The 24,984-nt window shown below is 42.8% G+C and overlaps 1 protein-coding gene across 3 annotated transcripts in view; it reads left to right on the top strand.

The window, feature by feature from the left end:
• The window catches only part of STK38L (serine/threonine kinase 38 like), a 41,937-nt gene extending 23,506 nt beyond the window's left edge, over positions 1–18,431 (top strand). For all 3 annotated transcript variants that reach the window (XM_014260490.2, XM_014260491.2, XM_014260492.2), the window contains exons 2-14: positions 3,662–3,806; positions 5,558–5,609; positions 6,872–6,994; positions 7,555–7,638; positions 9,192–9,315; positions 9,859–10,013; positions 10,934–11,036; positions 11,645–11,706; positions 13,215–13,332; positions 13,503–13,626; positions 15,824–15,919; positions 16,812–16,903; positions 18,025–18,431. In XM_014260490.2, coding sequence (XP_014115965.1) covers positions 3,673–3,806; positions 5,558–5,609; positions 6,872–6,994; positions 7,555–7,638; positions 9,192–9,315; positions 9,859–10,013; positions 10,934–11,036; positions 11,645–11,706; positions 13,215–13,332; positions 13,503–13,626; positions 15,824–15,919; positions 16,812–16,903; positions 18,025–18,152 — 1,395 coding nt within the window. In that variant the 5' untranslated portion in view covers positions 3,662–3,672 and the 3' untranslated portion in view covers positions 18,153–18,431. The remainder of the gene's footprint in view (positions 1–3,661; positions 3,807–5,557; positions 5,610–6,871; positions 6,995–7,554; positions 7,639–9,191; positions 9,316–9,858; positions 10,014–10,933; positions 11,037–11,644; positions 11,707–13,214; positions 13,333–13,502; positions 13,627–15,823; positions 15,920–16,811; positions 16,904–18,024) is intronic.
• Positions 18,432–24,984: the final 6,553 nt, after the last annotated feature.

The raw sequence follows: 24,984 nt of genomic DNA, 5'->3' as shown, positions 1-24,984 counted from the left end.
GGGCAAACAGAGTTTGATTTAGAGCTGTTGTGACAAATGGGAATACGGATTGAAGTTGTAGTCAGTGCTGCTTGGCATTTCTCTTCTTCCCAATCAGGAAAGGTCTAGGAAGAAAAGGGTCAAGTGTATGCTACCAGGAGGGAGAGGACCATTCCAGCTGACTGATATTCTATTCAGTGATGGATCAGGAGAGAGTTGCTTGGAGACATCTCTTGAAAACTCCAGTTCAGTAGCATTTGGTTGCTCTGCCCTTTCTGTAGCTGTTCCTGCTCTCCTTCATCCTAGGGAAACATCCCTCCTCTCCTCCCCTCTGTGCTGTTCTCACCTCTGGTGGCAAGACTTTCCCCAGCTGCTGCACATCCATAACTCCTTATCCCCGTGCTGCAGGTGCCGAGCTGGCATCAGGAGAGCTCAGGCTGTGATTTCAGCCATCCCTGCGGGAGGCACAGGCTCATTTCCTGGGCCAGGCAGCACATATGGCATCCCTGCTCCTGCAGCTCCAAGCCCTGGTCCCACGGGCTCAGCAGCTCCTGTCGATTACATCCGTTTGATGTCTTTCTTCCTCACACTTGGGGATGTTCCAGGCCCTTCAGAAAGATCCTTTAGCCAGAACTCCTCCTGTCAGCCGGAGGTGTTCTGGCTAAATGCGGCCAGCTGGTTGAATATGATCTTTTTCATGGTCCAGGGAGCCTAAAGTAATTCCGGTGATGCAGCAGGAGTGGAATGGTTCCATTATGGAAGTGGCATGAATTTGGGTGAACTAGTAGGCTCATCAGTCACTTCCAAGAATTATGGGTGGCACCTTTTCAGAGCATTCCCGTTAATGTGGTGAGGTCAGTACAAGTAGTGTGCTGTCACTAAAAGGTCCTATTTTGGATCTCCTTCCTTCCCACCCCCATCCCTCTGCATCACTTGTTTTTAAAGGTCATGCATAAGGACTGTACTTGGTGACTTCCAGCTGAATATTTTGTCTGGGATGTGGATTTGTGTTGTGTTTGAGGGCTCGTTAGTGGAAGCAGAAACACAGGACGAAAAAGGCTGAAGAAGTTTTCTCAGCTGTGAGTTCACATAGGATTTTGTAGGATATCTGGTGCCTCCTGCCAGGTCTGTGCTCTTTTTCATTTACTTTGGGGACTCTGGAGAGCTTAAGGCATCTCTTGGTTTTACAGATGTTTTCCTTCTGGTGGTTTTGGGTTGGATTTTTTTCCCCATAGTGGCAGAGCTGAGAACACTCATCTGTATTTCCCTCCTGTGAAGCATTTGAGGGTCAGCCCTGCTGTTCATAGTGTGGGGTGCCAGCGCTGGAATTGAGATCTCCTTTCTGCAAGTTTAATAAAACCCAGTGACTTGGATTTGCTGTCTGGCAGTGCCTGCATTTGTGAGTGCAGAGCATGGGGAAAACAAATGAACAGGAAATCAAGTTGCAGTGTTCTTTTATCCTACCAGGAATACAAGACATGCAAAGGAGAAATAGTCATTGTGAGAGTGTGCCCGCCATACCATAAGTAAAGGTTAATCCATTTCAAGCCTGGGTTAATGCTGCTCTATCCTGATGTTCCAAAATTATCAGAAGGCAGGTTTTTACTCTGTTAGGCCATTTCTTAAAATAACTTAATCACAGGTGCCGCTGTGTGGTCAGCAGTTGCTCTGTTTGATTTCCTCTTAACAACTGTTTTGTATTCCCATCTATTGAGGGAAAAAGTGTAAAATTGTACCATAAACAACGAGACCAGTGCTAAGTTCTCCCAGCTTTTGGAGATGTGTCCAGCATGGGAGATGCCTCTGTGTGAAGAATAGAACTGCCTAATTTTTAGTAAACACTACTAGGAATTGACAGATCTTATCTTTCTTTAGTAGAAAACTGAAGGGGATAAAAGATTGATTAAAAAACAGAAATACTGGCATCACTTTGAAAGCAGCTGTAGTGCTATTAATACTTCTTTGTGCCTTTATGGAGAGATACATTTTTATTCTCAGAATTCTGGTGTCTCGTGCACTTCAAAATAAACAGCTAAAATAATATCTACATGATGCTATAAAACGCCTTTATTTGTGACACAGCAGCTGCGTTTCTGGCAACAAATATCCTATTGTCACATCAGATCCCATGGAAAATCCACAGGATAAAATCCCACCCTCTCTGAGTGCAGCAGGCAGAATGAAAACAAAGAGCCTGGAGCAGAGTTCAGCGATCTTCCTGCCCCAGTGTGGACGTGCGAGTTTTCTTCTGTATGAAACCCCTAATCAGTTCACCTTAAAAGCTATTAGGATCTGCTTAAATTAAGCCTAACTCTGGATTTGTCTTCTGCACCATCCCCTGGTAAAATGGAAGGATTAAGTAAATAATAAAAAGGAAGCCCAGTGCCTGAAGGGAACCCACAGGAAAGATGGAGAGAGACTCTTGACAAGGGCCTGGAGTGACAGGACAAGGGGCAATGGCTTCACACTGGCAGAGAGCAGGGTTAGATTGGATATGAGGAAGAAATTGTTCCCTCTGAGGGTGCTGAGGCCCTGTCATAGGTTGCCCAGAGAAGCTGTGGCTGCCCCATCCCTGGCAGTGAACAAGGCCGGGCTGGATGGAGCTCTGAGCAATCTGGGATAGTGGACGGTGTCCCTGCCCATGGCAGAGGGCTGGAGAACAGGACATTTGAGGTCCCTTCCAGCACAGGCCATTTGTGTTTCTGTGATGTGTACTTCTGTGTAATTTTCCAAAACTAACCTCAAAACAACCCGACCAAATGGGAGTGGGGCTGAGATGCTGCTTTTCATGCTTTTTCTTCCATGAGGCTCCCCTAAAGTGCCTCAACCCACTTCCAGGTACGGCATGAATCTTAGGACAAGCTGTGCTGGTTTTTTGGTTTTTTTAATCTCCTCTGGCTTTCCTGGATCAGCTGCAGGGCATTCAGAGCTGCCCCCGAGATGTCTTTTTCCAGCATTAAAAAGTGTTGTTCCAGTACATCCAAGTTCTTTGGGTTCAGGATGAAAGCTCTTAAGGAGAGCAGCCTTTCTTCTTTCTGCTTTCTTTCTTCTTCCTTCCCAGTTTGGAGGTGCCCAGTGACCATGTGCCCTAGACTTTAAGTACTACCTGGCCATGTGCAACTTTGTGGAGCAGCTTTAAAATTCAAATATATTTGATCCTCTGGACTGGGGTTAGGGGTTTGGTCCATTTGCTGTCTCATTTTATCCTACCTTTTTTTTTTTTTTTTTCCTAGAATTTTTTGAGTCTGAAATTGTCACAAAGTTGTGACAAGTCCAGCTTTGGGAGCTGCCTGATCCTTCTCTCTCCTTCCCCTTTTCCTCTACCCTCCCCCAGCCTGGGCCCAGGTCTGCCAGAGGAACATGTTCCTTATTTGTGGAGAAGCGCAGCTGGGTGAGCTGCCCAGAGCATGCAGTGCTCTTTGCTATGATTCACTCTTTGTTTTGCCAACATGTTGTTATTTTTTAGAGAGTGGGTAGCACATCCTCCTGCTATCTTTATAATAATAGTAATTTTATAAGGCAACTTTTAATAGGGTTTTGTATAGCTAAAGAACAGTGCCTTTCCTATGAATTCTGGAGTGCCTAAGAATTTGGAGATGGAGAGTGGGAAAGAGGAATATATATATACATATCTTTAATTTTCTTTTTGAAGTGAGTAATGATTTGACCTGCTCTGTTTCAGTACATGTTACCATGGCGATGACTGCAGGGACTACAACATCCTTTCCCATGAGTAACCACACCCGGGAGAGAGTCACGGTGGCCAAACTCACGCTGGAGAACTTCTACAGCAACCTAATTATACAGCATGAGGAGAGGGAAACCAGGTACTGCCTCTGCTTCCTCTCACCCCTCTGCAGCTTTTCTTGCTGTTTGTTCAAGGGCACTTCAATCCCTAGGGATGGGACAGCTCTGGGAAGTTTTTCTGTATGTGGTGGCAGGGAATGAATTCCTAGAGGGCGCAGGCTGTCTTTGTGGGGACCTGTGAACAACCCAGTCACTGAGTGATCAAGGAGCTCCACTTCTGATGTTTTCATGCAGTTTACCTCCTCATCAGTTATTCTGTGCTCTGTACAGGGGATTATTTTGCAGTTCATGTGAGGTTTCTTCTTCTGTGTGAGGTTGGTGACCTCTGATTCCCTTGCATCCGCAGGGAATGAACTCTGCAGAGCTGCTGAGGGGTGGGAGCTTGGTTTGGGGTAAGGCAGTGGCTTGCAGTGTCTGTTCCTGCTCTGCACCAAGGAGCTCATGCCAAGATTCTTAAACCCTGCAGGAGGGAGTATATAGGAGATAGGGAATAGGACTGAGAGGTGTTTGATGGGGTGATGGGGTAAGGAAAGAAGGCAAAGAGCTGGCATGGAAATAAGGGGCAGCAAAGAAATAAGGGGTTGATGATGGAGGGTTTGAGGGGCTCTCAGGTGGGCAGGGAGACTTTTGGGGATAATGTAATCCCCATTAGTAAATTCTTCTTGGGTGGTGCTGCCTGCTATTCCTTGCATGGGAGTATGGGATGGTCATCACCACTCAGCTTCTTCCAGCAGTGCCCAGTCGTGTCTCTCAGGTGGTCAAGTGCCACTTGAATTAGGTGTCAAAGCACCAGGTGTTTGATCATAATGAATGTTGTGTTGGATTGTCATTAGTGTGTGAAATTATCATTCTCCTGGTAATACATTTTTAATTGAAGGGTTTTCAGTCAAGCAGCAGGGTTTCTCTCTTCATCATATTTAGTCATTATTCCATGTAATGGAGTTGCTTTTAGTTAGGAGAATAGACTGTCTAGCAAGGGCCTGTAATTTAGAAGATCCTGCTGTATTTCCCAACGTGCAGAAAGGCACCAGCAGCCTCGCTCCAAGTCTTCAAATCCTTGCCTGCTGCAGGGGGTAACCAGCCTTCAGAAAGCTGCACCGTGGCAGCTGTAAAGGAGCATCATGTGTGTGGACAGAAAGGGGTCCTGCAGCTACATTGCCTTGTGCTGAACCCCTGCCACCTGTGGGGTATTCCCAGGCTTTGCTCCCCACTCAGAGCCTCCCAGTCTGGCATGGCATGGTGGAAGAGTTAGAGCCTTGGCCTGGGCAGGACACTGGGAGGGAGAGGATGGTGCATTCAGAGGGTAGAGTTTAGTTGGCATGGGAGGAAGGTGGGGGTGGAACCAGGTGTGTGACCAGGGGAAGGTGGTTACACAGAGGGGATGGAATCTAGAGCTGACTGGTGTGTGGAAGATGGAGCTGAGATAGAAACGGTGAAAAAACCCATTTTTGTTAGGTTTGTAATCCTAATTGATAAGAACAGCCTCAATTCAACAAGATATAATCACTCTAATGGCGTACTTTGTCATATATGTTTAATCCTTGATTCTGTGAAGCAAGATAAGCATATGCTTAAATTTGCTTTTACATTTTCCTCAGCTTTGTTCACAAATGAGTAACTGGGTGGAGTGGGGCTGTCTGCCTTCAAATTTCCATTTGAGGAAAATTCTCCAGTACTTGGAGTATGTGAAGCAAAGGTGTTGACTTGCTGTTGTGTTATGTTTGGTTTTAATAAATAATAAAGGGTGCAATCCCATTTCTCTCCTTGGCAGGCAGAAGAAGCTGGAAGTGGCTATGGAAGAGGAAGGCCTTGCTGATGAGGAGGTAAATACTGCTTAAGTAACCTTACAAGCTGCTTTGCTTTTGTCCCACTGCTTCAAATGGGCATTTGAAGAGCTCACAGAAACATCAGACAGCATGACAGATTTTATTTTGTACATGAATGTTGCCCCTGTTTATAATCTGTTTATTAGGGAAGCTGGGAATATGCTTGACTGATACTTGCAATAGCTATCCAAGGCTTTTCATTCTGCCCTGTAGTTCTTATGAGATATGGCCACAGCAAGTATCTAGCAAGCTTTTCAAGGATTAAAATTGTTTGCTTTTGTATTTGGCATGAAAAAAAAGTGGCCTGTGGGTAGAAAGCAAAATGCTGAACGATTTTTTTCTTGATTTAAACAATAAACCATCACACCTTTGTTCCTTTTGGATACAGCTGAGAAGGGATCTCAGTCTGATTGCCACCTCAGAACTTTGGTCAAAAGTTGCTTTTCTGAGGTCCATTACACCATGTCTGCCTTCAGGACAGGCTGGGAAATAAATAGGAAGAGTGTCTCAGTCCTTTTGGAGTTTTTGTGGCTGCTGTAACTCCTGAGAAGTGGGAAAATGAGTGTGGGTGTGTATTGCCATCTTGTGGCTTTAAAGGATGCTGTAATCCCAGCACGGAGTCTGGCAAGTACCTGTTCCAGGGACCTCCTTGCAGTCTCTGAGATCTCAGCATCTTTGGGAGCAGCATTTATCTTCTCTCGGAGTGAATACCAGTGACATTTTTGTCAGACAAAATAGATGATGGAATTTTGACAGATTTTTCTTGCAGAATTGAGTGCTTGCCTGCCATAAACCAAATGGATTTTGTTGTAGATCTGTAACCAGGCCTCTGCTGCTTGGTAAGCTCCTTGCTGCCTCTCATCACTCTTTTTGGTGCAGTTCAAGTTTCAGCTTTTATTGATCCTTCACACTGCCCAAAATGAAGAGTCTTTGCCTCAGGCAGTGACTTTGGCCTTGGGACTGATACACTTTGTTTGGACTAGTATGATAGCTTTTCTTTTCTTTTCTTTTCTTTTTTTTTTAATAATTGAGTAATAAAAATAAAATACCACCACCCACCAAAAAAAGGTGAAACTGTGCCTGAGGCTTCTATAGAAAAGACCATACTTGAGGATCATACTTTGAGAAATTCAGAAAGAAATGTAGACGGAGAAGTGTCTCTCCTGTTGGGATTCCAGAGAACTTCCCAGGAAGGGAAGGTGCATATCTTGACTCTCTACTGCCAAATGACTGACAGATTCCTGTGCCTGTGTCCTCAGAAAAAGCTGCGCAGGTCACAGCATGCTCGCAAGGAAACGGAGTTCCTACGGCTCAAGAGGACCAGGCTCGGCTTGGATGACTTTGAGTCTTTGAAAGTCATAGGAAGAGGAGCCTTTGGGGAGGTTTGTGGCATTCTTGATTGAACAGGAGATTAAAAGGGAATTGACCACTGTAATGAAGCATTCTAATTACAATTTAATGAATGGTTTTACTGCAGAACGGCAGCTATTTTTGCAATTCTCCAGGTGTGATAAGTCTAGTGATTAATCACATGCATTGATGTCCCAAGCCTTCTGGAAAGACACTTTGTTTCCCATGGCTTCCCATGCTGATATTGCCCACATGGCCCTCTAAAATTATGGATTTGCAGTGGCACAGCTCCTCTTGATAAGCCTCCCTTCTGCCCTGTGTCACATCACTTATTCCTCCTCCTGGATTTTAACCTACACAGTCCAAGCTGCCTGGAATTCACTGTGCCTGCTGCCTTTTCCTAAAACAAAAACAGTTCCTCACTAGTGTTACTGTTGTACATGGTGCAGAATAATTCCTTTTTCAATATTTAACATACTTAAATGTATTTTTAAATATTTAACAAGAGAACTTTTCCATGCCTGGCAACTGGGAGCTTTCCAGTGGATTTCTGAGGAAGAGAAGTCTGACTGGGTTCTCTCTCTTGGTAAAGGTCCGCCTCGTTCAGAAGAAGGATACAGGTCACATTTATGCAATGAAGATACTGAGAAAAGCTGATATGCTGGAGAAAGAGCAGGTTTGTGATCTATAAGTCCCCTAAATTTCAAGATCATCCTGTCTATAAAACGTTTTCCTCCTTTGAAAGCCCCTGCAATGGTCTGTCAGTCCAAAGGGTCTGTGGTGTTGCTACCACAGCACCTAAAGCAGCAGAAGTTAGGAAATAAGTTCATGTAACTGCATTTAAAAAATACTTTATTTACAGCCAATTTGGAATAGTGAAAAAGATTTTATTTTTTTCCCCATATCAACATGGATCTTATAGTACTGAATCTGTAAAACTGCATTTAAAGGAAAATACTTCCGGAAAAATAATCCTGTGCCAGAGTAAAAACTGAGGTATTTGATGTTTTCCTTTAAAGAAAACAAGCGGAAATCACATGGTTCATCAGCTTTGTCTTCCCTGGGTTTGCTTTATAGTTGGATCTCATCTTGTTGGGGTTTTTTTTGCTTTGATTTTGTTTGTTTGTTTTGGTTTTTGTTTTTACTTTTTAGCTAACAATTCACTGTGAGGACTCAGCGAGTACTTTAGCACCGCAGAGCAAAGAAATCCAGGGTGGGTGTCACAAGATACAAGGACTTTTTTCTTACTAGTCCAAACCTTACCCATCATTTGCACAGCATTTCCTTGCAGAAGTGGTACTTTTTTTTTTTTTTCCTGGCACAGATTATTTTGTCTTCTGCAGCCCATGCCCTGAATTTAGGGAACCAGAGGAGCAGCAGGATGTGCAGAGCAGCCAGGTTTTGTGTGGTGCTGCCCCCATTTCAGAACCTGATGTGGGAAGGAGTCTGAGCTCACGCTCTACATTCAGTTTGGGACAGTGATCTTCCCTGGAGAGTGTTTATCTGCTGGAATTTTTATTGGCTTGTTCTGTAGAGAGCAACAAAGGGCGCACATAAAAAAAGAAATAATCCAGTATTTTTTTTTGCCAAGCCTGGTAGTACTGGGAGAAGTCCTGGCTATTTTTAAGCAGAGTTTTCCTATCGCATTTTAGAGCTGCATTGAGGAGTGGAGGGTGGAAAGAAATACTTTCCCCAGTTCTACTGGTTCAATACTAAACTAAAGGGAACTGGGGAGCAAATGCAGAAGGCTGTTTGCTGCTTTTCTTACTAGAAATATTTTTCCATGCATATGTCTTCGATTTTTCCTCCAGGATGAGGGTGCATTTTAGTGGAAACACATACCTCTCCTCCAATCTCCATTATTCTTTATTTCCAGCAAATTATGGGTAGCAGCTTTCCATATATTTTCCAAAGATGTAGCTGGAATTGGAATATCCTGAGCAAGGTCAGATATTCCTGAACTTACTTGCACTTTTCCCACTAGCTTTGTTAGTTGTTTCTAACAAACGGAACCAGCTTAAAAAGCTGTGCTGTGTTTCTAGAGAAACCCTAGGATCTAGGACCTAGGATCTTGTAAAAAATAATGGAAAATATGGGTATGGAAAGAGCTAGAAAAATAACCCTTTGCTAAAGGTCATGAATATATGCTGTAGGGCTAGGAGTGTAATGTGATGTTTCTTGTTGAAGTATTTCAATATAATAATAATAATAACTTTTTCAAAATTTTAGGTGGCGCATATCAGAGCAGAAAGAGATATTTTGGTTGAAGCGGATGGAGCCTGGGTAGTGAAAATGTTTTACAGCTTCCAGGATAAAAGAAACCTTTACCTGATCATGGAATTTTTACCTGGAGGTAAGTTGGGTGCTGTGCATCAGGTGATACAGGTACTTTTTCCTTAGCTTTTGTTGTCAGCTTTATAAAATATTAGAAACAAAAGTGCTGTATAATTTGTGAAGATAAAAATGTTAACATTCTTTTAAATTAAGTTCCACTCATGTGACCATTCCTGATTTTTAGGGAAAGGAAAGAAGGTTAAAGGGGTATTAAATAGACTTGAATTAAACAATTATTCTAATAGAAATTTCTGCTTTTCGTGACTGAAGCTGTTAACAGAAAAATAAAACAGCAGAAAAGCCCTTGTTCAAACAGTCTGTGCAATAAATTTAATGTGTGTAAAAATCAACTCCTTTTTCCCAGGCTGTTCAATTAAAATTCCTGTTTAGGAATTTCAGCCATAAAAGTAAGTTGGATTTGTAGGTCCTTGCAGTAATAGTTTTATAATTAGTAACTATACGGGCAGTTACAAGGTTAAGTTTGGATTCTACTGGGGTTTCTTACAGTTTTGTGATTGAAAACGTTCTGATCCCTAAGCTGTATTTTCTTCTTTTTGATGAGGTGACATGATGACCTTACTAATGAAGAAGGACACTTTATCAGAGGAGGAGACCCAGTTTTACATTTCTGAGACGGTGTTGGCCATTGATGCCATTCACCAGCTGGGATTTATCCACAGGGACATCAAGCCAGACAATCTCCTGCTGGATGCCAAGGCATGTACTGGGCTCAACAGCTACTGGTGTTTCCAAGGTCCCAGGCTACACATCCTGCTGCTGAGCAGTGGGAGCCACTGTACCACCCCAGAGATTTAAACTGTCTGGAGGGAAGGCAGGGAATAGCCACTGTCTTTTCCTTGGAGAACACCAGTCTGTTTAAACAAAGCTAAATCTTACTCAGATGCCTTTTAACCATTTTAAGGCAAGGCTTTTAAGGGAGAAAACCCAAGCAGGGTGACCAGATGCTGATTATTCATACACAGGTTATGATTATTCATACACAATAAAAGGTGGTACCCTTCCTTTCATGCATCTTGAAGCAGCTATGGACAATTCAGACAATGCTAAATGTTCAATTCCTACAGTTACATTTATTTCATCACCCTGATGAAATAAATTCACCACTCACCTGTGGAAACTCCCTCAGTTAGACTGACCATTCTGACCATGAAATGCACCCAGTAAGCATCACCAAATCATGGAATTATCTAGATTGGAGAAGATCTTTAAGAACATGGAGGCCAGGCATTATCACAGCTTGCACAGGTCTTTCAGGTTTGATGGGTTCTATCTGCACTGATGTCTGGAAGCCAAGGTTACCATCAAAACAGAGGAATTTTGTCCTGGAGGCTTTCTCAGTCACAGTGCTATCCAGTTCAAAACAAAACCAGGGAAAGGAGCTGCCCTCAACTGTTGGGAAATTGTAGATACAGCCATTCTGAGGGGGCCACAGCCTTTTATAAAGAAAACAGACCCTTCCAGTACACCAAGGTTCAGTCTTTGCTTGCCTTCTTGTCCTGTGCCAGTCCATCAAGGCCTGAGACGGCATGTGCAGTGATTAAAACTTTTTTTTTTTTTTTTTCCAAGCACTACCTATCTAAATAATGGTTTAATGTTATCTGGTTATTTTTTTTTAGGGTCATGTAAAGCTGTCTGATTTTGGGCTCTGCACAGGTTTAAAGAAAGCCCACAGAACAGAGTTCTACAGGAACCTCACACACAACCCACCAAGTGACTTCTGTGAGTATGAGCTGTCCTAGTTTAATATGTAAATGGTTTTGAGTTCCAGCTGTACATTATACCTGTGTTTCTGCTGGGATAAGCAAGATGGGGCAGGCTGATTGCATTTAATTGGAAAACTGGAAATGCTTGTTCCCTAGGTCATGGGAGCATTTCACAGGCAAGAAATGATGATTTCTGCAGTGGTCATGTACTTTTTCATGTTTGTACACAGATATGAATACACATAACATAATGTATCTATATTTAATGTATTTTTCATAATGTCAGTTAAGTTACAGAACTGCTCTTTCAGGAGGGACATGGGTTCTATGTGCCAAAGGACTAAAGTCAGTGACAGTCTCATGAAACTTTTCAGAAACTGATCAAAAAATTCTAGCAAGTTCTAATTTAGAATTGCTCATATGTGTCCTACTTACATGAGTTTCAACTGTGCATTGAACAGCAGTTATTCTCATGTTCCTGTTTTCAGTTATAATCAAGTGTTTGTTCTAGACTAAAGGATTCTAAATAAACAAAATAGTTATTTAAAATTGGAACCCTATAAATGTTTTTTCTCTAAATTCTCACAAATACATTTGTTATTTAATAACTACTTTGTAAATTAGCATTTCAGAATATGAACTCAAAGAGGAAAGCAGAAACATGGAAGAAGAACAGGCGACAGCTGGTGAGTTAAATAATGTATAATTCTTGTTTTGCTTTTAAACTATTTACAGGAAGTGTTAAATTAAAACTCAGTGCTAATGCTCCTGGTTTTTAAAACCTGCAAGGCCCTCATATGTGCCTCTCTACAAGCTCCCAAAATCACAAATAACTCAAAAGAAGGGGGTCCAGGTTGGAATAACAAGCCCCTGCTCTTCCCTATGCCTTTGTTTGCCTTGTGAGCATCTGGCCCAAGCCCTCAAGTGTCCTCATTCCCTTGGCCAAGGTGTGTCTGGAGCTCTCTGAGCACAGACCTGGTGTGGACCATGTGGACTCCTGGCTCTGTTTCCTGCAGCTCAGTTACAAGCAGATGTGTAGCTGCAGGATTCCTTTTTAGAGAACTCTGGACAGTTCCCATTCTGCTGAATGGGAATGTGGTGGAAAGGCTGTGAGAGGCTGTTGGTGCTGGAGTGCTCCAACTTGGTTTTGTGATGAGGAATGGTTACATAATAGGGGGACTTTTGGCATGAACTGAACCAAAGCAAAGTGTCTGACAACCAGGATTTCAGACTTTCATCCTTGCCCATGATTTTCACCAAAAAAACCTCAGCTATTGCAAATTTTGCAATCTTTTATTTTTCCACACCCTTTTAAGAAAGTGATCTACTGCAGTATTCCCCAAAAGCTTTACAGTGGTCTCTTCTTTCCTCATGAGACAAAAATTATATTTTGTTGCAGCCACCATGCTGCCTCATGAGGCTGTATTTCACAGCCTTATTCCAGCCTGGAATTAGATCCGTGAAAAGACTTTATCTCTAGTCCAGTAAAGGCTGATGTGGCAGAACTGTGTGGTGAAGAACAATCCCACAGAGATAACAAAAGGCCAAAATGACAACTTGCATCAACACTGTTGGAAAAGGAGCCACATTTTTGGTTTTCCATTGGCTCAGTCCTGAGTTTCTCGCGTCAGCAAAGTGCTTCTTTATGGTCAAACAAATGAAAGTAAAATATTGTTGTGGCAAAACTGCTTTTAGGGGATGTTTTGATCTGTAAGGGATTTTTGTTTTGGTTGGATTTTAGTTTTTTTTCTCTCCCTCCTGCTTCATGGAAGATTTTTCGTCAGTAAAGAGGAATTCCCAATACACAGCTTGTGTATCATCAGCGCCACGCTTGGGAAGCTACCACTGATTATGCCTTTGAAAATAAACAAAGACCACAACAATAGAACTTCTTGGGTATTTTTGTAAGGCAACTACCCGAAACTTCAGCCAAGATGACCTTCTGATACTGCAGTTGCAATATTCTATGAATTCATCACATTAAAGAGCGTGAATTTCATTTATTTTTGAGGTTCTTTGTGCTTATTAATATAAAAGAATAATATTCTTGGGGTTTTAGTTCCTGTGAATTCTCAAATTAAGCATTCTTGCTCATTCAAGCAACAAGATCCAGTATGTAAATCCCCAGGAAAAGATATTGCAAAGTGTAAAATCTCAGTATTCCTCTTCTAAAGAGATGATTCCTTTTTTCCAGGCATATTCTACTGTGGGAACCCCAGACTATATTGCTCCAGAAGTGTTTATGCAGACTGGGTACAACAAGCTGTGTGACTGGTGGTCCTTGGGAGTGATTATGTATGAAATGCTAATAGGTATGTTTAAAACCCCAACTTAAGAGTTGTTCAAAGGTAACAGGATCCATTTGTTCAGAAGATAAAACCTCTGGCTAATACTTATTAAATTTGGGAGCCCCAGTGACAGAAACAGAGGCTCAGGTCACTGTTCTCCTGGAAAAAGTTTTATTGGCTTTTTATTTGTGCAGGGTATCCACCTTTCTGCTCAGAAACGCCACAAGAGACTTACAGGAAAGTTATGAACTGGAAAGAAACGTTGGTATTTCCTCCAGAGGTGCCCATTTCAGAGAAAGCAAAGGATTTAATTCTAAGGTTGGTAAGAAAAACCCAATTCTGGCCTCTTGCCCAGCCAGGGTCATCTTCCATCAGGGTAAATTCCTGTTCTGTGTGAAGGAAGCTTTATGTTGGAGGGAAGGCTGGTTTCTTCTGTCACCATCCTTGATGGATTTTTTTAAGTCTTTTTCCCTTTGCCATTTGTTTCACATGAAGGAATAAGCTGGAATGATCTTGATTTGTACTATGGCATAAGAGCAGACCAAAACTAAAGTGATCAACACAGAATTTTTTTTCTTCTCAGAGGTGGCAAGAAAATAACCACTCACCAGCATTTAATACACTGACCAGAAACCTTAGGATGTTTTGGATTTACTCACTTCTTTCAAAATACCAATTTTTATTAGTTTGCATTGAGGTTTTTGTGAGGGTTTTGATGACAAGGACAGGTATAAATGCTCTCTTGTCCTGGGAGGGTTTGGGGTTTGATATTTGTTCCTTTTTTTTCCTTTTCAAAGCTAATGTTACAGCCTTATAGAATTCTGTTACAGGCAAAAGGGGAATGTACTTCACAAAACTAGAATTTATTATTAGTTCCAGCAGTGCTCCTACAAGACCTACAAAAACATAACAAATACAAGAAACAGTTATCCTTCATCCAGCTAGTGATATTAACAGCTCAAATAATTGAATTGTTGCTAACCCTCATTAATAAGTTCGTGTAAAACAATTATATTGCATTTTCAGTATCTAGCTCTTTACTGTTCTGCTCAACCTTCCTTGTCAGCATCCCAAGTTCTTTGCTGAACAGAATACAGCATTAATGCTGAGGATTTCTTCCTCCTCACAGCCTTCCTGGCTGTATTTTTTTAAAGATTTCAGTGTATTTGTTAGCATGGCTTGCTCATGCATCTACTTACACAACTGCTTGAATTTATCAGTTTGCCCTCACAAGGAGAAGGGTTAAAATTGGGGTGAAACATCTTAGTTATAGGTAATCTATTAAAATTAGGTCAAAACAGGTTGGAACAGCAGCCACCTGAGCATTTTGGGTTCTTTGTCCATTACAGCTTGGACAAGTTGGGCAATGTGTGTTTTAGCTTAAAGGGAGATGCAGAGAAAGCTAAAGGGTTATGGATAGAGGTAAATCCAAACTAAAATAAGCTCAAGTTCAGACAAAGTCTGACAAATCCTGTGTGAGTGTTGTTAAAAGGTTTGAGGACTGTTGTTAGTCCTTGGCACCACCCAGCCTACTGGGCTGCAATACAAATACAGGCAGGTTTTCTGCCTCTCAGACACCAAACTACAAGCAAAAGAACTTTATAATTGGCGACAGTTTATAGCCTAACCTGCTGTGCTACATATGCAGGAGATGGCTGGGATTTAATGAATTCCTAGGCAAATGCTGGTATTCCCATCTCCTGGATGAAATACTTGAAAGGCTATTCCAGTCTAGAGGAGAAGGGTCAGCCTCTGCTGCTCCCTGGAACAAATCCTGAGGTCACTGAGTTGTTGTCAGAGAGTTTCCACCTCCCTGTTTTCCTTCTTCAGGATTTTAGGCTTTTCCTGTCTGGCCTGCTAGAGCAGTTAACAGCCCCCATCTCACCAATCCTGTCTCTGTCTCCAGTTTCACCTTTTCCTTCCTGCTATTTCATGTCTGCTTCTCATAAACTGACAATTTCTTGTGAGGTCTGAGATTATGCAGGTTATGTCTGTATGAGAAACAGGCCCTGGGTCTTTGCATCACCTCCACCTCTGAGGAGAGGGAAGGGGTAGAATAGGGACATGGCACTTTTGGAATGGGGTAGCTCACTGGCATTCCAAAATATGACATCAGAGAGAAGTCCTGATATACAAAGTATATCTATTTTTCATAGTATGACTTTGAATCAGGGATGTTTAAATAGTTGAGAACATGCCAGAGGAGTTCTTGGGAAAGCCTCCATCCCAAACTGATCTTACAGGACCAGAACATGCAGCAACTTTTCACCTGCAAGATGGGGATGCAGCAGTTTAGAAAAGGTGTTATTGGCATCATAGCTTTTTGTTTTGGGATTTAATGATGTTCTGCTTCTACTATTTCTCTTCTCTCCTAGAGGCATTGGCTGCTTTGATATTACTCCAAGTGGTGGAACAATTTGACAGAACTTCTTGAAATTCTTGATACTGGGTACTGTTGCTTAGGTTCCTGTTCAAATTTATTGTAACATTCCCTTTGTTCTTTCCCCTTTTCCAGGTTTTGTATCGACTCAGAAAATAGAATTGGTAGCAATGGAGTAGAGGAAATAAAAAGTCATCCATTTTTTGAAGGAGTAGACTGGGGACATATTAGGTATGTATATACACATGTTTTACAGGGAGAATAAAAGCCATGAAAGCAAGAATTTCATGTAGTGCGATGTCAAGGACAATTATTTCCAGTTTATCTTTCATTTTGAAAGGCAGCTACTGGCTATAGATGGGGGACATTGAAGGTTTCCAGGCTTTGCTGACATTCATAGAAATTATCAGAATTTAACTGTCTTGAGATACCTCAGATTGCTCCAGACTGCCCAGAATGGAAAAAAAAAGTTGTAGGGTGGCTGTGGATTTAATTGTAAGCGGAGTAATTAGAGCTGTGGTGAGTTTACAGGTGTAAATCACTGCCTTTCCCACAGTTCTGTGTCCCAGTGTGAAGGTTTTGGTGGAACAGATTCCTTGGGGCACTTTTGAAAACCACCTTAAAATTCCTTCAAGGGCTCCCTGACTGTAGAGGTGCTAAAGCAGAGCCAGCCTGGTTTGGGAGAGAGCTGCTGAGTGTCACAAAGAGGAGCTACACTGCAAAGCTTTTGGATGTGGTCCAGGCTGATGAGCAAGGAATTGTAAAGTTTTGGGTGCAAGTGCAATTGTGCTGGGCTGTGTTTGTGAAACAGGCAAACCACAGTGGTGGCTGGTGATAAGATCATGGTCATAGCCGTGTGGCAGGTAAGTGTGGGATGCTCTCTCACTTAATGGGAAAATGATGTTTGCCCCAAGCCTGCCAGGAAGACACCAATGGGGACGGGGAACCAAACAATCTCCCCACGGTGTCAGCAAACAGGAGAGTCAGATTCATCTGTGATGCACTCAGTGGAACCCTTGTGCTCTGCATTAAGGGAAGTTGTAGGTAAAAAGCTAAGTTAAAACTGGAACTTAATGTCTCATTTTCCAATATTCACTCTTCTGACATTTATCTTTATTTGCAGGGAAAGACCAGCTGCAATCCCTATAGAAATCAAAAGTATTGATGATACTTCCAACTTCGATGAATTTCCTGAATCGGACATTTTACAGCCAGGTGAGACTGCCATTATAAATTCCAAATCTCCATCTGTGACATGCCAGAATACTGCCCAGATGCCTTTGTTGTTGTTTATATTAATTTTTATGATGCCCCAATCAAGTTAGCATCTAGATCAAGTCTCTATATTTTCTTTGAAATTTGAGCGTGAACTTGTGATCTCTCATAGCTGCAAAGCCCAGTGTGAGTCAAAGCCATTGGTAAAAATGGTTTGCACAGGTAGTGAACACAGAAAGCAGTGGAGTTTTCTGCCAGGCAGTCTGTCTAACCAGATTCTGGTGAAATGTCATGCACTGATTTGCTTTTCATCTTCAGTGACTTTTGAGGTTTGTGCCAAACATAATGGTTGAGATATTTGTGGGTAAGAATTTTTAGACAGTTGATTACTTAACACAGTAATTCATGAACCTGAGTGGCTCATGTAAATCACTTAATCAGTAAATCACTTCAAGGTTTTCTTTAGGTTGGTTTTGTGACATACGAATAGTCCCACTGTTTTCAGTTACTTGAAGATTGGCAGATGTTTAACAGCGATTAACTGCTGTCTGCTAAGTGTAGCTGTGTTACCAACAATAACAATTATCCAAAAGCTGTTGATTATTTTTTTTTTCTGAAATGGCTTTTATTTAATGGTGAGGAAGTTTGTCCTTTTGATGCAAAGCAACCCATCTCCAGTGCCTGAGCTGGTTAAGTCCATACTTGGATAATGCCAAGAACATTTATATTATGTTGGCATTTCAGACCCACTGAAAATGGTATTGTACATGTAGATACATAAAAATCAGAACATCAGAAATGTCATGGGGTTTGTAGTTTTCTGTCCTGTAGGTTTGTTCAAGGCTTCTGTCAAGGTATGGAAACCTAATAGAGTGCGTAAACATAATGAAAAAAAAAAAAAAAGGAAAACAAAAACTCCTCTCTTTGGAGTTCTAGCCTGAAATTATGTCAGACCATTGACAAAAGGCAACTGACCTGATTAGAAACAGGATTTCTTCCAGGAGTTTCTGCTGACTAAAGAAATAAGAGTTCAGGGCTGTTTAGCTTTGTGAAAAGTCCTCTCAGAAGCAGGCTGGGTTTAACTGCTTTAATGTGTGTTTGCTTTTGTTTCTGAATTGTAGTGCCAAACACGACAGAACCTGACTACAAATCCAAAGACTGGGTTTTCCTCAATTACACCTACAAGAGGTTTGAAGGGCTCACCCAGCGTGGCTCCATCCCTTCCTACATGAAAGCTGGGAAGTTGTGAAACAGAACACAACCCCCAGAGGAAATTACAAACACAAACCTCAGGTAGCTGCATCACCAGGCCCGCTTGGCGTTAGTTATCAACACATCGACTCTGGTGCGCATCAATTTCACATGGAAATTCTACAGGATTAGGATTTCTAAGACTACTACAGGAATTAGTTGGCAGTGCCAGCTGGCTTTTTTTTTTTTTTCCCTTTTTTTTTTTTTTAATATTTGAATATTTTTGTTAACTCTATAATACAAAGGTACTGGAATAAAAGGAACATGCATCCCTTTTTCTGCACTGCCTACATGTGGATAACGGTTAATTATGCCTCTCTGTACTGTGGCTTTGTTTGTACTGTAAACCATCTAATCCACCCAGGAGGAAAACATATCATTTGATGCAGCATTGTTGTTGTACTGCTCACCTGGTGGGGTTTAGATATGCAGTATAAAGAAAACTGTCCACATTTGCAAACCTCCCTGAGCAGTTGCTCAACGGTGTTCCATTTGTGGTCTGCAGATCCCCCATGAGTATAGCACATGGAATTATTTTAAATAGCAGTGTCCTCTGGGCCTCCTTGTGTTCTGTGTGCCCTCTCTTGCCCCCAGTGCAGGACTTTATCAGCCCTTTATCATCATCCCTTCTGTCCCTTTTCCCACAGTGTTGTGGCAGTGAAGCAGTCCCTGTGATCTGTTTAGTGGTATTTCTGCATTAAATGATTGTTGGCAGTATTGCTGTTAGAGGTGGTGATGCCTGCCAGCAATTTCAGAAGAAAAAAAGGAATCTGAATAAAAAGTATGAATATTTTTAGCAGAAGGGAAATGTTCTGATACAAAGTTTTAAGGAGATTGCAGAGTTTCCAAGAGTGCATTCCTGCCTCTGCTCTAAAGCAGATCATCTTTGAGCTGCTCATAATTCAAACACTTTCTTCTCTCTCTGCAAAATATGTTCCAGAGAAGTGATCAGATTGGTGCTTTTTCTTTTTTTTTTTTCTCCCTGAGCAGCTGCAGGCAGAAGTGATGATCCTGCTCTGACCTCTTCAAAATCGCAGCCTCTGCTCATGTAGAGAAAATGGAGTGTCCCACTAGACTCAGACTCTCCAGTGGGCTCTTTTTCTTCCAGGATCTCCACCTGGCATGGCCATGGGATTAGAAGGGATCAGCTGAGCCCTGCAGCCCAATTTCCAGGGACCATCTAAATGTTCTTGTGGCCAGTCTGCAGGATGGTGACAACCTGACAGCTGAGCCAGGTCTTCCCATAGGCAGAGGAAACAGAAGCAGAAATACCTCCATGTGCAGGCTCTGGTTTCGTTCATCAGCGCAGCAGCAGCAGTTCAGGACTGATTTGTACTCCCTAAGCAGTTTGCAATTATCTGGTCACTGGTGTCTTTCTCTGCCTGTACTCACAGCTTATCTGAAGGGCTTTGAATCTGTCAAAGTACAGCAGAGATCTCTGCTGTCATTTTCTGGTCAAAAAAGATGTACAGCAATTCCCCAGTGGCTGAGCAAGCAGAGTCACTGTTGCTGTTTCCCTCCTCTGAACACCAATGAAAGGCACCCTAAAACCTTTGCAGCCTCCTCTGAGTGGAGCACAGGATGTTTTGGCATACAGCAGGAAAGATTCCATTGGACAGTCTTTCGTAGCAGTATGGAACCTACTGTTATAAAGCCATTAGAGAAATATTTATTGCTGTTAGGCACTATGGTATCAGCTGTTCTGAATTAGTTGCATGCTCTGAAAAACCTACTGGGATCTTCACCTGTTGCATAAGAGCCCATTTGCCAGCAAGATTTCTGAGCATCAGTGCCTGTGATGGACAGGTAGTCTTCTGTGATCCAGCCAAGATCCCTGATCCAGCCTTTCCTCCATGGTTTTGTCTCCCTTGAAGCATCCAATACCTGTTATTTATACCAAACAGTTTCAGTCTTCAGCTTCTCAAAGAGGAGGCCCATCCAGTGTTATATGAGAGCAAAGCTAAGCTGAGCTTCTGCCTGAATGCTGGACTGAGGTGGGAGCAGCTCCTTGATCTTCCAGATTTGCTTTCCAGACCTTTCACTAATTAACATCCCTTTACTGCTGCTGGGGCAAGGTCCTTAAAAATTCTCCAGTTGTTCTTAGCCTTGTCAGTATGCTGAGGCTCAACCTGTGGCCATCCAAAGGCTGTACAAAAACAGTAACTCACTTAAATCCACCTTTCAGGCATTGTTCTGCTTGTGCCCCAACAGCTCCTGAGGCTTCTCAGGAAAGGAAATGCCTTTCCTAAGGTCTTGACTCCAAAATAGGGAAGGTCAGACAGAAAAAAAATCCTGAGATGCAAACTTGGTCCCAAAGGACACTGCTATTCAAAACTATTTTCATTGGTTTTAATTTCCAGTCTCATCCATGGGGCACTGTGTGCACTGGAATTGGAATTCCTGCAAACACCACCTTTCAGAAGAGCACAGTAAACCCATTAACGTGACCTACAAAGAAGTCTTTGCTCAGACTTGTTGAGACAAGCTCAGTTTCATGGAAACTGCAAATGCTCAGTGATACTGGTGATCTATTTTTTCCTGTGGGGCTTAGGGGAGGGCAGAGAAACACACACTTAATTTAAAGCTATCTATTAAACAACTATGTCTGTACATACTCACTGGTTTACAAACTCGGGAAAAAGCTCAACCCTTCTACTTGCAACACTAAAGATAATGCTAATTTAAAACTGCAGATGATTAATCATATCAGTGCTCACATAGGAGTTATATCCATAAGGAAACAGCCTGCAGCCTATCTAGCATAAACTCCTGTATTGTGGTAGTTGACTTTTAAATTTTTTTTTTTGTAAACATAGCATTATTTTAATCAATAAGTCAAGTTAAACAATATTAACTACTGCTTTTAGGATGATAGGGGTTTTATTTAAAGGTGAAACTGTGACACTGTAATGGGTTAAAGAGAACAGCAGGTTAATCTGCACTGGCTTTCAAAAACAAAAAATGGAAATGTAACATATCTTTAATTTTGTTATTTCTGTCCGATTCCTTTGGATGGTTGTGTGTTTTCCTTTGGCAATGTTTGTCACTGTGCCATTTAGTTTTCTTATTCTTGGAGTACCAAAGATCCTGAAATGGCTTGATGATTGCAACCATGTGAAAATTTATTTTCTGGAAGTATGTTTTGTTAAACTTTTGTTAAAACGTGAAATTGTGTATGCAAATTGTTATCACAGGTTTGCTGGGACATTTACCTATTCCAGCAGGGAAAACTTGAGTGCATCGATGGAAGTGGAGAGCCTGAATCCAAATTCTGGATCAGAATTCCCTGAAAGTGGGGAGGAGGCTTGGATTGGGAACTGCAGCTGAGCTTTTGCACTTTGTTCCATCTCCAGTCAGCATGAGTGAGTGGCCTTAGGTACAGGACATCAGCAGAGGTTGTCTCATGTGCAAAAGGAGTTAAAAACAAAATTGCCAGCATTCAGAAATCAAATCTTGTTGATACTGAATTTGCACTGTTCAATTTGCCTTGCTGGAGAGTTAAAGAAGTGTTATTTTTATAGGTCAATTGTTCCTCACCTGAGCCGTTGGAGACAGTCTGGGATAAGGGCACCTGCTGGGGGGAGTTCAGCCAGGGGGCACCAGGAATGGGCACCAGGAACAGCACCCAGCTCTGCTGTCAGCTCCTTTCCCTGGTGACATTCCTTGCCCAGCAAGCAGGGAATGCTGCAGTCTAGCCCAGGTGATGCTTAGGAAGTGCTCTCACTTTCTCCATAACACGAGCAATTACAGGCGTAACACACCGTACCTTGTCCTTTTACTGTTGGATCTCACAGCAGCTCGTTCTTGGAGTCAAAATGGTAACTGCTATATTTTTCCTAGACTGTTTCATTAGTTGTGGTTGGGAAAGTTACATAGAAGCATTATAAAAATTTATATGAGGCTTTTTACAGCATTTGAAAATAAATGTAGCATTCTTTTTGTAAAGTTGCAGTTTTCATTTCTTTCACCTCAGTGTACTGGATTTCTCTTCCAGAATGGGAGACATCTAAGGATTTGAGGTCCTATTTTGTGGATTCTCATCTTGAATTCCACGGACAATGAAACATCCCAGTGTTGTTACACTCAATCAGAAAGCAGAGAAAGCAAATACTATTTGATTTATCCCACCTGCAGTCACATGAAGAAGCTACTTCTCAAACGGTTACTGATCTTCTCCAGAGTCTTACCTCTCCCATAGGCTGTAATTTATCTAGGAAAGGCTTCCAGGGGCAGTTGTGTCCTTTCATCTACTATAGAAACCTTTCTGTCCTACTGTTCCACTTTCCCTGCCAAGTTCAGAGCAGCAGCAGAAGCAGTGAAAATTGTATTACAAAATGATCAGAGTGGAGCAGCTGAAAGCCAAGAGAAGTGAGCAGACACTGCCTGGCCTTGTCTGGAGCCCTCCTAAGAACAGGAGGCCTCCTTCCCTCCACTCCAGAATTGCTGCTCTCAGTAAAGGTAAAAATACAACAGAATTTTGCAAATTCTATTTAATGTGATCATCCTTTTCTTCCCTTGACTGTATATGATTGTATGGCAGAGCTACACATTATAAGGAAATACAGATTTAGTTCTTTACCTCCTTGCATTATCAAATCAGGTATTCCTCAGAAAAAGCACTTGAATGGCAAATAGGCTATGCCTTCAGCAGGAGTAAGCCTCTTTTTAACTCTTATCTTAGTTTAGGGTTTGTAAGACATACTGCAAATATCTACGTTTTTCACTCCTTTGTTCTTGTATGAAGTGTGCCTGGTACCTAAGCAAAACAATAATGCTTTAGGCAAAAAAAGGTTTTTTCTGACAATCTTCCTAAGGGATGAATATCCAAAACTGTCTGTCTGTCTCAGGAGTGAGGACAATAGTGGGATGCAGCTCTGGACTAGGCAAGGATGTGTTTGCAGTTCAGGAAGTGCTTCATGTATTTGGAAATGTAGAAGGCTTTGGAAGGGCTGCCCAGGGATGTTTGGAGTCTCCATCCCTGGAGGTTTTTAAGGAAAGACAGGATGTGGCACTCAGTGCTCTGGGTTGGGCAACAAGGTGGGGATCAGTCACAAGTTAGACCCAACAATCTTGGAAGTTTTTTCCAACCTTCATGGTTCTGAGATTCCATTTCTCTAAAGTAATGTGATTCATCACACAAGTAAATTGTAAATATCAGAGAGGTACTAAAATGCCTGTCCCATAGCTGAATTTCACAGGTGAAAGTGGGTTTTAAAGTCCAGCCTGTGAGTCATGCTGGTTTCAGCCATGCCAGGCTCTGCAGCGTGGAATGCCTGCTCCTAAAATCCACCAGGTTCCAGGTGCATTAATATAGGGACAGCTGAAGGGCAAATTGGTGTGTGTCACACACAGGGTTTGGACACTTCATCACTTCATCACTGTTGCAGTGGGTGTGAGAGGACATTAATCTCTCCAAGAGAGAGAGAGTTCATCCCACCACCTCCTGCTCCTCCCAATGCCACTCCTCAGGTTATCTGAGCCCTTGGAGGAGGTCCCTGTTCCTGGGGGAGATGGGGCACACAGAATTCAATCTCTTCGTGTTGAGGAAACAAGCATAGGTTTCTCCTTTCCCAACCAAGCCCCAGCTCTGCTAGGAACAGCTTGTTTCAGATCTGAACCGACCCTTGGTGGCACATCTTGTTTCCATACCGGCTGCTTTAATCTGTTTCTAGTGAGACACCATCTGCTGTGGCTTCTCCCTCCTCCAGGAATATGTGCTGGCTCTCCATGCTGTCCCCAGGCAGTTCACTTCCACTGGCAGCAGCTCCTTCCCCTCCAGGTGCCTCTGCCCATCCTCCCTGCTCCAAAGACAAAATCTTTGCCCTTGTCTCTACATTTCCTGCCCTCGGAACTGAATAATGAGAGGGCAGCTTGTCAGCAGAGTTAGCACTGAGCCCTTGAAGCTGTTGTGTAAAAGTGTAACCACAGCCCCTGCTCCACATCTTGCAAGAGAGACTGCATCTACAGAGAAAGTGTTACAGACATGTGGAGCCTGCCTTCCTTCCGCCACTTCCTTCCGCCACTTCCTTCCTTCCTTCCGCCACTTCCTTCCTTCCTTCCGCCACTTCCTTCCTTCCTTCCGCCTCTTCCTTCCTTCCTCCCTTCCTCCCTTCCTTCCTTCCTTCCTTCCTTCCTTCCTTCCTTCCTTCCTTCCTTCCTTCCTTCCTTCCGCCACTTCCGCCACTTCCGCCACTTCCGCCACTTCCGCCACTTCCGCCACTTCCGCCACTTCCGCCACTTCCTTCCGCCACTTCCTTCCGCCACTTCCTTCCGCCACTTCCTTCCGCCACTTCCTTCCGCCACTTCCTTCCTTCCGCCACTTCCTTCCTTCCGCCACTTCCTTCCGCCACTTCCTTCCGCCACTTCCTTCCGCCACTTCCTTCCTTCCGCCACTTCCTTCCTTCCGCCACTTCCTTCCGCCACTTCCTTCCTTCCTTCCTTCCGCCACTTCCTTCCTTCCTTCCTTCCTTCCGCCACTTCCTTCCTTCCTTCCTTCCGCCACTTCCTTCCTTCCTTCCTTCCGCCACTTCCTTCCTTCCTTCCTTCCTTCCGCCACTTCCTTCCTTCCTTCCTTCCGCCACTTCCTTCCTTCCGACACTTCCTTCCTTCCTTCCGACACTTCCTTCCTTCCGACACTTCCTTCCTTCCGACACTTCCTTCCTTCCTTCCGACACTTCCTTCCGACACTTCCTTCCGACACTTCCTTCCGACACTTCCTTCCTTCCGACACTTCCTTCCGACACTTCCTTCCTTCCGACACTTCCTTCCGACACTTCCTTCCTCCCTCCCCTCCCCTCCCCGCACCTTCCCTTCCCTTCCCTTCCCTTCCC

This window comes from Pseudopodoces humilis, chromosome 5 (assembly GCF_049639895.1).
Source record: "Pseudopodoces humilis isolate 2021_Gansu_Grassland_sample_001 chromosome 5, ASM4963989v1, whole genome shotgun sequence".
Classification (NCBI taxonomy): domain Eukaryota; kingdom Metazoa; phylum Chordata; class Aves; order Passeriformes; family Paridae; genus Pseudopodoces; species Pseudopodoces humilis.
This window is presented reverse-complemented; position numbering and strand designations above follow the sequence as displayed.